General features: G+C 43.8%; 1 protein-coding gene and 1 long non-coding RNA gene across 23 annotated transcripts in view; one reads left to right on the forward strand and one right to left on the reverse strand.

Annotated features, from left to right (window-relative positions):
* Positions 1 to 13,230, reverse strand: part of LOC127528966 (uncharacterized) — a 524,038-nt gene that overhangs the window by 135,780 nt on the left and 375,028 nt on the right. The window lies entirely within an intron of this gene.
* Positions 1 to 13,230, forward strand: part of LOC114656450 (microtubule-associated protein 2-like) — a 128,217-nt gene that overhangs the window by 111,172 nt on the left and 3,815 nt on the right. For 15 of the 17 annotated variants that reach the window (XM_051930933.1, XM_051930927.1, XM_051930936.1 and 12 more), the window contains 5 exons: positions 301 to 365; positions 2,787 to 2,975; positions 4,976 to 5,123; positions 9,029 to 9,085; positions 11,329 to 11,672. In XM_051930933.1, the coding sequence (XP_051786893.1) occupies positions 301 to 365; positions 2,787 to 2,975; positions 4,976 to 5,123; positions 9,029 to 9,085; positions 11,329 to 11,672 (803 nt within the window). The remainder of the gene's footprint in view (positions 1 to 300; positions 366 to 2,786; positions 2,976 to 4,975; positions 5,124 to 9,028; positions 9,086 to 11,328; positions 11,673 to 13,230) is intronic. The other 2 variants (XM_051930938.1, XM_051930930.1) reach the window with 1 other exon arrangement.

Here is a 13,230-nt window from a genome sequence, read left to right on the forward strand (position 1 = left end):
TACAACAGATCTTTGCATGTCCCTCTCGCTATATAGCCTGAAACTGTGCTGGATACAGTAGATATGAGTGAGTGTGTATGTGTAGAGGTATTCTCAAAGTGCAATACCGAAGAGCACGTTTGTTCAGTTCTCTTTCATTGAGCAGCTAATACTTGCTTGCCTTGTTGGCCTGGCCACACTAGGATTACCGCAGTTGGTTCCCTGCCTTGTGCTCGGTTTCATGTTCTCACTGCTCATTCTTCTTCTTCTTCTTCTTCATGAAGTCTCGGATTTTAACTTGACAAGTTTTTTCTTCCTCAGCTGTGGCTCATGTTGAAGGTCGGCAGCCCCTCAGTGTTGTACAGCAGCCCAAGGACAAGATCACTGTGAGTAAATGTGGCCATCTTGCTCCCTCCTTTCCTAAGCAGTGGCTGTCACCCAATCTGAAGTGCATAGCCATTAATATTAATATGACCAGCAGGCTTAGGCTGAGGTTGGTTTTACTGATTTGTACCATTAATAGTTTTACTGGAGCTCGCACAGTGAGTGTGCTTTGGCTTATATACACTTCTTTTTGGGATCCCTGTGCCACAGAAGTCTACTTCAGATGTGTATTGTTGCTAAAGATATAAATACAGTTGTTTATGAGCAGGCGTGTGAGCGACACACTCATCAGTACAAGGCCCAGCTTTCAGACTGGACAGTCACCAGGGATTGCAGCCTGCTCAGTTACCGCTAACCGACTGATTGATCTTTATGTGTACATTTCTGCCAGGTTATGTCTCCTCATCTTCAGATCTTCTATCTTTATAACACACTAAATTATCATTTACAATTTGATGTGAAAGGTTTTATAGGGAACATAACCATTTATTTTACATATACAACTACATTTGTCAAGATACTTGTCAAATATAATCTGATTTATTCATTGCATATTGTTTTATATACCATACATAGCCAGCACATTTAAATTCTTACTTGTATCTGTCCTCAGTGTAACAACTTGAAACAGAAATTGCAATCAGATCATTTAATGAAAAATGAAAAAAACACAGTACAACATGAAAACAAATACAGTAGACCCTCTGGTCACCAATGTTTCCAAACACATAGAAATCGGGTTACGATCAAAAAGTTTCACAAAATTTTGCATCTGTTCACGACCACACGTTCTGGTGGCGAACAAAAACACTGGCGGCCAGTTTCCCTACACACGTTCGTACGCGCCAATGATTTGCCATTTTGTTTTGTTTGCGTATACAGGGCCTAACAAAGCAGCTGATGTTGCAAAAGGATTTATAATGTTAACCAAGCAGAGGCCTCAAGTGCTGGAAGAGGTGGAAAAACTGTTGTTAGTGTGGCTGAACGAAAAGCAACTTGCAGTTAATAGCATAAGCAAGGCGATCGTATGTGCAAAAGCCAGGAAGATTCATGGCGATTTGCTGAAAAAAAAATCCTTCTTCGAGCGGCGCAGGTGAGGAATGTAAAGCCAGTAGAGGATGGTGTGAACAGTTTCGCAAGAGAAGTGGCATTTCATTTTTTTTCCCTGTGCTTAAAACATCGAGCGGTTGATAAGGGTCAAGCACCAACTCTTACAATGTTAGTTTTCTTAGTGTTATTCAATGTTTTTACATTTAGTTTACTATTACACTGTGCATTCTATGGTATAATTAACTATTTTTGTGCTAAAAAATACATATATCTTAATACATAATTCGCCAGCCTCCTCACTCACTCACTCACTCACTCACGTCCGTCCGAAGCCTTCTGCGCAGCTGCCCGAAAAACCTTACGAGACCAACATCGCAGCAGGCAGCGGATTTATGGCCACGAAAATTCAAAGAGAAAGGCGACTTCAATTAAAGCTCTAGAGGCCTGAAAGGCGATTTTGACTACAGCTCGAGGCCTAATTATGCATTCTGATTCGATTACGCATTCATTCAGTACACCTATATCAGGTTTGTGGTGCTTATACTTATTACTATTCCATATTGTACTGGAACATTCATCATTCAATATTAGAGTATAGGTTCATCAACTAACAGTACAAGCCTGTACAGTAATGAGTAAAGCGGACTACAATCATTACAAAACAACTTCTTCGTGACTTATCATTTGTTCTTCATACACTGCTGACACAAACTCGTGCCCGTTTCATCTTACATTGTCGAAACGGGCTCTTTGTCTAGTATATATATATATATTTACATAAGGTTGGTACGGTCTGGAATGGATTAATTGTATTTACATACAATCTTATGGGGAAATTACAATCGGGTCGTGTCCAGAGTTTTGGAACGAATTACGATCGTGACCAGAGGTACCACTGTACAGTGGCGTGTGGCGCATGACAGCCAGCCATTTTATTAGATCCATTTACGTGGTTGATGTTTGAATCATCACATTCCTTTATTAATGTACAGTGTGCCTGTTTTATTCTTCTTCTGTTGTGTCCCATGCAGTCTTTTTGTTTGGAACAGCTACATTTTAATATTTTTTGTCCTATTACTGGTGCAGCTGATGGCTCCAGATGCCTGGCTTGTGTACTAAAGTGTACCGCTACGTGTTATTCTGTACATTTCATGTTATCTTCAGTTCAATTCTATATTTCATTTGGACTAACTGCAATGAGTGCATTTTCTTCTTTTCCAAGCCCTGCTTTGTATTTTTTGCTGGTATTTATTGTTCCTTTGTTGTATCCCATTCCTGCTGATTTTCGTCATGTTTATCATTTTTTATTTTTTTATATCCAATTTCCCGCTCCATTGTCTGTTTCCCTTTGTGCTTATGTCTAACATTACTAGAGTCTCTCCTCAACATCACTAACAAAGATTCCAAGCTCTAGAGTCTGTGCTGTGTCTCTGCTCCCTCCACGGCCCAGCTCAGCATGTTCACTCACTAAACAGAGCGCTCTCCTTGACCATGACCTTTACTCTGCTCGGCCATCCTCAGCGGGGCCCAGGGACCGCCGCATGCGTGATGTTTTATTGAAGGTAAGCGGAGTCTGCCCTGTGTCTCATTCCTTAGTTCAGTAGCCCTTCAGTGACCTTTTTCTGTAGAGCGCTGTCTTAGTTTTAAAGGCTTCATGGATGTTGGACTTAGCATTACCAGAAACGTTCCTTGTGTGTTATTGTGTTGTTTTCTAAACTGTGCCCGCAGGAGGCGAGTCGTAGCTGGGCTATGAAGAGTGTTATGTAGAGTGGCACCTCGCCAGCAGTCTAACCTCTCTGACTTAGACAAGTGTGGTCTCTTCTGTTTATGACGCACCACATGCATTACACCTTCTTTTGTAACTGAGCTGTGACACTCAGAGTTTGTGTGTATTGCACCTTTGACATCGTTAAATGATGCACAGGGCGTTAAATGCAAGACCAGGCCGAAGACTTGCAGATGCCATAGGAAAAGAGGGTGCCCGCAGTTTATGGAGAAAAACAAACGAGCAGTAGAGTAGACAATGGCCAGCTGGCTGCTCTGCCCGGTGGCCTCCTCTTAAGACATTCAGGGCGTAGTCTGTAGGTGTTGACCAAAGTGGCTCAAGCACAGGAAGTAAAGTGTAGCAGTGAGAGGAACGTTTTTAGAATCAGGTGATGTCAGAAGTGGTGTCCAGCTGCTCTTTTTAATGTACATAAATAAACAATCAGCTCCAAAATAGATTCAATAAGCTGGCTAAGTCTGCAGATGTTGCTCAACTTGGTGGGTGGAAGGGCAGGTAATGGAGAATCAGCTAAATGATCACAGAGAGACTTGGACAGCATGTAGCCTTATGCACATTTGTCGATGATGAAATTGAATATAAAGAAATGAAAAACAGAACAAGTAGGAAGTAAAAATGTGAAATTTGACTAGACCATGGGAGGATCTGAAACTTGAAAGTAAATCTTATGAGAAGGTGATTATCCACATCCAGACAGTTACACAACGCACTAGTGAGGCCTCACCTGCAGTACTGTGCTCAGTTTTGGTCGTCCATATTACAAAAAAGACATAGCAGCGCTAGAGAAGAGAGCGACTGGGCTGACTGGAGGACTGAGAGGTACAAGGATGACTTATGAGGAGAGATTCAAGAAGTTCAAGAAGGTTTAGAGGGGATACGATTGAAGTGCTTAAAATTCTGAAGGGAGTCAGTCCAGTGGATCGAGGCGGTGACTTTAAAATGACTTCATCAAGAACACAGGGACACGGCTGGAAACGCCTTCAGGGCACTAGAAAGTTTGCTTTCCACACAAAGAACCACAAACAAATGGGATACATTTCCTGTTAGCGTGGTGGAGAGCAGGATTTTTGGGATCTGCAAACATTGGCTTGATGGTATTTTGGACAATCTCGGTGACATAGTGTGCAATTGGTGTGCAGATTGTACCACCTCGTTTGCTTTTCTTGGGACTTCTACTTGACTAGATAGCTGAAACTGACTGATGATAATGAAAGCTGGAGCCTCACTTCTCCAAACAAGCTTTTCTTATCGCAATATCAAACAACAGACAAGGCAAAGTTAAACATCCAGGCACTCTGAAAGGAATTTTGGGCCAAATGAATCACATGCTTAATTTTTATCATTACAACAGAAACTTGCTGTCATTTTAGTGGATAAACTTTAGTGCGGCTTTCAAACGGACCTGTACACCAACTCTGTTTGTTACACACAGTGATTTGGCACTTTTTCACAAATCTTGACCAGACGCTATGTACAAGTCAAACTATTGAAGCTCTCAGTTTCTGCCTCTATACCCACGCTCAGCGCTCAGGTCTGTGCACACTGCTGGCCTCCCTCTTCCACCCCAAATAAGTCGGGTCACCTCAGACATTTAAAGGTGGCCAACACATCTGAGCGTTAGCCCAGTAGGATCACAGCACTTAGTCCGCTTTGTGCTACCACTCGCTCCACATTCTCCATGGAGCTTTACGAACTTGTGAGAGGCACAGTCTTTTGTCATGATGGGTATACTCCTATTTCACTGCCAGTCTCTCAGGTTTGTCTTTTTTTTCCTGTCAGGATGGCACCACAAAGAGCCCAGAGAAACGGTCATCTCTTCCAAGACCATCCTCCATTCTCACGACGCGACGTGGCCCACCAGCAGACCGCGATGAGAGCTCCACTTCAATGACCAGCTCAGGCTCCACTGCACCCAGACGTCCAACTTGTGAGTCATTTTCCTAAACACGTTCAATGGAAGTTCATTTCTTTTGGTGTTAATGGGATGTACTCGGACAGTGGATGGTTTAACCTGATATGATCGATTCAGGCCACGGGCTTTTAGCAAGACAAGAGACCTACAAATGAATTTGATGAAAAGCTAAGTCAAGAAATAGATCTTTAAGTTTGTTGTTTGCAGCTTCGTCATTAAACGTGAGCGTTGATAATAAAATGGGAGCTCCACTGTATATATTTGTGTAGGATTAACACAGAAATTAAGCAGGGAAATTAATAAAATTGTGAAAAAGATTTGAATTAACTAGATAATTAATGGCAGGTTTGACTAGAGCCGTGCAACTCCAAAAATATGATTAATTTATACTTCCATCCATCCATTGTCTTCTGCTTATCCGAGATCGGGTTGCAGGGGCAGCAGCTTGAGCAGAGATGCCCAGACTTCCCTCTCCCCGGCCACTTCTTCTAGCTCTTCCAGGGGAATCCCAAGGCGTTCCCAGGCCAGCCGAGAGACATAGTCCCTCCAGCGTGTCCTTGGTCTTCTCCGGGGCCTCCTCCTGGTTAGACGTGCCAGGGACACCTCACCAGGGAGGCGTCCAGGAGGCACTCTGATCAGATGCCCAAGCCACCTCATCTGACTCCTCTCAATGTGGAGGAGCAGCGGCTCTACTCTGAGCTTCTCACCGTATCTTTAAGGGAAAGTCCAGACACGCTGTGGAGGAAACTCATTTCAGCCGCTTGTATTTGCGATCTCGTTCTTTCGGTTACTACCCATATACCCATAGCTCATGACCATAGGTGAGGGTAGGAACATAGATCGACTGGTAAATTGAGAGCTTTGCCTTACGGCTCAGCTCCTTTTTCACCACGACAGACCGATGCAGCGCCCGCATTAATGCAGATGCCGCACCGATCCGCCTGTCGATCTCACGCTCCATTCTTCCCTCACTTGTAAACAAGACCCCGAGATACTTGAACTCCTCCACTTGGGGCAGGATCTCGCTACCAACCCTGAGAGGGCACTCCACCCTTTTCTTGGCTGAGGACCATGGTCTCTGACTTGGAGGTGCTGATTCCCATCCCAGCCGCTTCACACTCAGCTGCGAACTGATCCAGAGAGAGCTGAAGATCACGGCCTGATGAAGCAAACAGGACAACATCATCTGCAAAAAGCAGTGACCCAATCCTGAGCCCACCAAACTGGACCCCCTCAACACCCTGGCTGTGCCTAGAAATTCTGTCCATAAAAGTTATGAACAGAAGCGGTGACAAAGGGCAGCCCTGGCGGAGTAATTTATACTTATAACAGTAATAATACTAATTGATTACATTTATATAGCGCTTTTCTCACTACTCAAAGCACTTAGAGGCGAACCTCTTCAGCCACCACCAATATGTAACATTCACCTGGATGATGCGATGGCAGCCATTGTTGAGTCATTGCGCTCACCACGCATTAGCTATTAGGTGGTGAAGAGGTGAGAGTGAGCCAATTAGAGATGGGGGTATGATGAGGGGGCCAGAATAGGCAACTTAGCCAGAGCCAGGACATCAAGATAAACGCTACTCTTCTCAGAAGACGCCCAGGGATCCTTAATGACCACAGAGGGTCAGGACTTCAGTTTTACATCTCATCCGATGGATGGTGTCATATGTTTTATCGCACAGCGTCCCCATCACTGCACTGGGGCATTGGGGTCCACACACAGACCACAGGATGAGCACCCCCTGCTGATTTGAAAAAAAGAAATCAAGAATCGAAAATATGAAAAATACATCAATTGAAACCAAAACAAATGAACTTAAACTACATTCTGATACTAGAAAAATAAATCTAGAGTTAGATAAATGTCGATAAAAGTTAAGTAGGTATAATAAAATATACATCTATGATATATCATTAATTAAAAAAGAACAAATTGGTATTAGTGGGCTCCTTTCAAAAAAACGTAAGGGGGGGCGCAATTAAAACTGTTATGAAAACTCAGGTCGCAAATACTTAAAGGTTGAGAAACGCTGGTTTATGGGATGCATTGTGAATGGCAGTGCCACCTGGCTGATCCAGTGTTCCCCGGTCCTTCCCTAAACACTGTCCATAGGACGCCTGTATGTTCTTGGCTGGTTTGTGACGACCTAATGATGCCCACAACAAACTCAGCATTTGAAATGAGTTGAAAAGGCCGTATATGACACAGATGAACATACATGTAAAGGGCAAAGGTCAAAAGGCCTGAAAAATGAAAATAAGAAAAACTATTCAAGTACAGTGTCATTATTTGATAATAAATGAACATACAATTTTGTATGTGTGTGTATAGAGGTATATACTGTATCTTTAGAAATAACTTCTAGGCCTAATTGCCTTAATGCCATTTGGGTCTTAACTGTGCCCAGATTAAAGCAATCCCATTTCAAGTCATGTGCCCGAGTTCTTCGCCTTTCCCCAAATCAGCTGACATGATTCTGATTGGCTCTCGTTAAAGTTACTCCTTCCTTTGGGGCTTCCTTCAAGCTGTGGTGCCTGGAAAGTAGAAGGCAAATCAAAGGCCCCATTGATAAAGAAAATATTCTTGAAATTAAGAAAGTTCATTAAGACTGGCAGGGGCCTGAATACTGGAAAAACACGAAAGAGCCAGAAACAAAGTCAAAATGACACTGACACTAAACTGATGTCCTTCCCCTAATTAATCTCCTGAATTCATTAGTTTATATAAAGTCGACTCAAAGCTGGCAACTGGAAGCATCATAAGTAACAACTGTTAGATTGTGTTATGCCATCAATGATAGTTGTCGCCGTTAACAATAGCAAGCAATGTCTTAAAAAAGGAATGTCGATGGAGTGGCCCAGGCAGAGCTGCTTCGTCCTTATAGAGCAGAGAAACCACGTCAGGCTGTTGGAGGGCCTTTGATTTTGGTCTTTTTAGCACTTCTTAAAAATGACGAATGACCCAAGGTGTATTTTCTTTATTGTCTTTTTCCGGGGTAAAGAGAATCCACCTTCTCATCACAGAAGCCCCTCTTTTAACTGTTAGTGTGTTAACGGTACCACACCGCACCTCCATGTTGTGTGTGCTTTCATCCTCGTAGGTTCAGGCTGCTGTTCTCCTGGACTGAGAAGCGTCTCACAGGTTTCAGCTTAGCTCCCCTCAATGAGTGGTGTAATTTATGGGGGCCAAGCCTGCAGGTGGGCACTTCATGGTGGCCTTTTCATCACCTCAGTTGTACAGTAAAAACATTCCAGATGAAATGGTAAATAATATTCCAGCCTAGCTAGAAATCTAAATTCCTTTCTGTCATTGGCACTTAAATGGATATTCTCAGTGTTTAAGAAATGCACAAGTTATTTCTTGCATCGATGTATGGTTGCCACCCAAGGTCTGCTAGCAGAGTGTCAAATTGAAAAGAAGTTCATCAAGAGCAGAAAGAGAAGCTCAGGCTGGTTGTGTTCACGTTGTACCAAACTCCGTGCCTCAGTACCGGCGAAGGCCCTTCCAGCTTCATAAATACGCAGCTCTGCCTCCTGCCTTCCACCCACCTGGCACTTTCCTGCACAACTGCTTTGTCAGAAGAGGTTACCTCATTTATATTTGAATTGAAACTCGGCGCTGCAGTAATGTGTAGGTGCTGAGGATTGAGTCAGCGCATTAGGAACACAGGAGTCTGTCAGTTCTTGTTCCTTAGTAATTACAATAAACTGAAATTTAATAGAGGAACAAATACTTTAGAATTCTATCCACATTGTGTAGTAATGTTTTGCTGAGGTCCTTAGTATTGTATGTGGTATACCGTAGTAGTAGAGCAGCTTCGCCTCTGAGCCCTGCCAAGCTTTTAGCACTGTGGTAATGTGACGTTTTAGAGCTCATTGTGCTTTTCTCCTGTGTTTCCCTTTCTCTCTAGCAATCCGGTCTGAAGGAAGGGCTGAGCAAAGGATGAGTCGAACCCCTGGCATGGCAGGTAGCTGGAATCCCTTGTTATTGAAACATCAACTCTCACCTCATTATCATTGCTATTGTTAGGAACCCCTCCTAGAAAACGGGGTCATTTCTCAATTATTTTTGATCCTTCTCTTCATCCATCCATTCGTGATTGTTTGCCAGTTATCCATACATACATTTTCAAACCTGCCCAGTCCAACTTGTGCTCACAGGGTGCTGGAGCCTATCCTAGCAGTGCTGGGTGCAAGACAGGAAAATACCCTGGACAGACCATCAGCCCATTGCAGGGCCCACCCTCGCACATATCCAACTTCCACAATGGCATGTGGTCAATTTGGAATTGTCAGTTAATCTCATACATACATCTATGGCATAGTTTATTAATATTATTAAAACAAACTGGCGCAAAACAAAACTGTACATTTAAAAGTGCCAAGAAACCAAAATGCTGAAAAAGATACAGGCAAAATAAAGCAGGCTGTTCAGAAATCTTTGGAAAGCTATTTCTAAAAAAGGTATACTGTAGGGGGCAGCACAGATGGCACAGTGGTAGTGCCACTGTCTCACAGCAAGGAGGCCAGGGTTGCCCTCCTGGGTGCTCCCTGTGTGAAGTTTGCCTGCTCTCCACATGTCTGCATGTGTTTCCTCCCATATCCAAAGACATGTATGTCAGGTTATTTAGAGAGGCCGCATGTGTGTGTTTTTACCATGCAATGGACTGGTACCATGACCAGGTGTTGTTCCTGCTCTGTGCCAATGCCAGCTGCACTGTGACCCTGCCCTAGATAAGCGGGTTAAGACATGGCTTGCCCAGAAGACCAGATGAGCTGACAGTCATGCCACTGTTCTGGTGCTGCTTTTATGATGAAAGAAGACCACCTGACCAAGTCCATTAGATATCATAAGCTGACCACCTAACCATGCACAGTGCATCATCATGTGATGACTGGTCCATCTTGGATTATTCAAACAATGTAAGACAGAAAGTCATGCGATGCAAACTGAAAGATTATGAAAAAAGATATTACATAGCGTAATTGTTAGCTATGGGAACTGACACCCGCTACCCTGTCAGTACCTTCGATCAGCTTCCACCACAACAACTGTCTTTCAGCTTCTGCGCCTTTCGCTGTTCTTGTGTCCATGCTAGAGCATTGCTAGTGTGCCTCCTGACCCAGAGCTCGCTCTTTGGCCTTTTATTCGTACACCAGGCTCCTTTTCACTGCGTACTCGCTGCTAGTGCTGCCCGTGTCCCTGGAGGAGCTACACATTGGAGTGCGTCAGTCCTGAAGAGCAGATGTGCTGCACTCACGCCATATGAGTATTCTTGGAGTTACTACTTGTGACCCACTATCTGCCCTCTTTGTCGTGTTTGTTTAAATACGTTTATGTCGATCTGCTGCTTGATCCACTTAGGGTTAATATGACACTGTCACATGTACAGAGGGCAGTGAAGTTCTTATTAACATGTGCTAAACAACACGGGACATGTCCCCAGTCTCCATGACACAAACCGTAATTACAAATAAAAGCAAACTAACAGCATTTAGCAGGTATCTCGTCCCTTCAAATGCCATTGGTGGTCACCCAGATATTATTTTTATGTATTCAGTTGACATGAGAGGTCAGTGTTATATCACAGCTCAGCTAATTTGGATACCAAAGGTAACTTGGAATTTTCACACTGGGAGCTGCCATTTCAAATGCTGGTGGTCACATCAGATTTCCTGCTGCTCGTCACTTATTTCCAGTCCACCCCATTGCACATGAACACAGCACTTGATCTTCCTTGTGTCCTTGTCACCTGTCGTCTCCCCTGGGTGGGTGAGACTTGTCTTCTGCTGCCTGTGGGCTCATAGACGTTGCACTGGCCTTCCCTTTGTCTTCTGACAGTTTGTGTTTTCATCTACTAATTTCTCTTTCTGCAGACTGATATGGACACGCTTTCCTTTAGCAAGCAGTCACTCACTTGCCTCCTGGTGTTCGATCTCCTAGAAACTCTCAGAAATCAGAAAGCCAAAGCATGCCTTCATTTTGAATGTAACTGTCCGCAGTTTGATGATCACACAGCCGTTGACTTCATGCTTTATTTACTGACTTGTTGGTTGGTTTTTTATCTGACAGGAATTTGTGTTTCCACCTTCAGAAGCATTTTGTCTTTTACCATTCTTGGACGTGCTTATTCAGCTTTACCAGTTTTAAAATCAGCAGCCAGTGTTCCGTCTTTGCATTGTTTGTTTGTCTTCTGTCTTCCTTATACAGGGACAGAACACATTCGCTCAAGGTCAGCGAGGAGTGGCACCTCGACACCAGTGACACCTGGCTCAACGGCAATTACACCTGGCACTCCACCCAGCTATTCTTGCCGTACCCCTGGAACTCCTGGCACACCAAGCTATTCTCGTACCCCTCGCACACCAGGCACTCCTAAGTCTATGAGTCTGGTGCCACAGGAGAAGAAGGTGGCTATCATTCGCACCCCACCAAAGTCACCAGCAACCCCACAGCAACTGCGTGTCATCAATCAGCCTCTGCCTGACCTAAAGAATATCAAATCCAAGATTGGCTCTATAGACAACATCAAATACCAGCCAAAAGGAGGTCAGGTAAGGGACGGGACCGCCAGCCTATGTTTGGTAAACTTGCTTCCAGCAACCAAATAAAAGCAACACAAGAACAAATGCTAACAACAGGGGATAGTGGCCACTACGGGAGGTCTCTGACGTAAAGTGTTCGTGTTGCACAAGTTGATTCTCCATTTTCACTTTGCGTTCCGGTATTCTTGACATTTCTTCTGGTCTGCAGGAAGTCTCTTTCTCAAAGGATAGACATATTTCTTTCTTTTCCTTCAAAACACAGGATTCTTATTATTTTCTTCGTTCAGAATTTTACATTTTTCTTCTTTTCTTCCTTTCCCATACCATTTGCGCCTTCCTGTTAACTTTACTTCAAAAGAATATATTTTTAAACCGCATTTGCTTTCTTCTTTTCGCCCCAAAGTTTACCACAAATTGATTAAATCTCCTCCGGTTTTCATTGGCTCACATTCTAATGATAAGCCTTGCTTTCCAAAGAAGTGGCACCTGTGACGTCAGTCACATCACATGTGCTGCAGCAGTGCCAGTGTCCATGACACTCTTGATGAGTTTGTTTTCATGGTGCACGTCGGTGCCAAAATGTGCACAGGGGTTATCTACTAGGGGTCCACGTGGCTTATGCTTATTTAAGGGCTTGACGTTCAATATTTCATTAATGAGCTGCTCAGTTGCTTTTCTTCTGCTCTTTTTTGTCAAAGTGATACCATAAAGTAGTGGGGAGTTGGGGTGCAGCAGCTAATGTGTAAATGATAAAGGAGTTAAAGTGATTTCAAGAGACTCCTTCATTGTAAGGCTGTACAGTGTAAGTGTTACTACTAAAGTGATATGACGTGGCCATTAATTCAGCTCTTTTCACGCATATCAGTCTGCTTTGTGAAATATTTATGATTACAAACAAGGCCGTGTCAGGTTAAGGGTCTGGGTCACGCTAAGCAGACTGGAAATGACTAACTCACTGGGCCAGGGGGAGTCCTCTTACATAATGGCTCATGAATGCATTATTTATATACGCTATGTGGCCCTGGAAAGAGAAGATGCCTGTGTTGCACGTTAATGGAATTGTCTGAGTCAATGCCCAGAGGCACGTGGGTAGGATGTGCTGTTAGTGCTGGTACTAAAGCAATGCATGCAAGAAGAGGGACCTGCTTATCTCTCTCCACGTAATAAAGCGTGTGTGGCTGTGGTGCTGGGCTCCTGTCACATAACAATACAGTGCTGCTCCCAGCAATCGACACACGCGGGGAAAAACCGACAGGGCGCTCATCGTCAGTCACTTACTGGATTTCTTTAAAATGGCACCATCCAATGTGCCCAAATTACAAAGCATTAAAACTACCATCAAATAATACAGGAAAGGAGAACTCCAAAGCACTCATTGCCATCTACAAGTTGTGTCTGTCAGCACTCAATGTCGAATTAGCTTCCTGACCCTTAGGCCTCCTCAGGCACCTGCTCTGCCTCCAGCATTGACGTGTCTATGATTTGCCCATAAACTACCTCAGTGAACTGGCACCATTGATGCCAAATGCCCTTAAAGAGCAAGGGTTCGTGGGACTTCTAGGACCCT

Source organism: Erpetoichthys calabaricus, chromosome 8 (genome assembly GCF_900747795.2).
Source record: "Erpetoichthys calabaricus chromosome 8, fErpCal1.3, whole genome shotgun sequence".
Classification (NCBI taxonomy): Eukaryota; Metazoa; Chordata; class Cladistia; order Polypteriformes; family Polypteridae; genus Erpetoichthys; species Erpetoichthys calabaricus.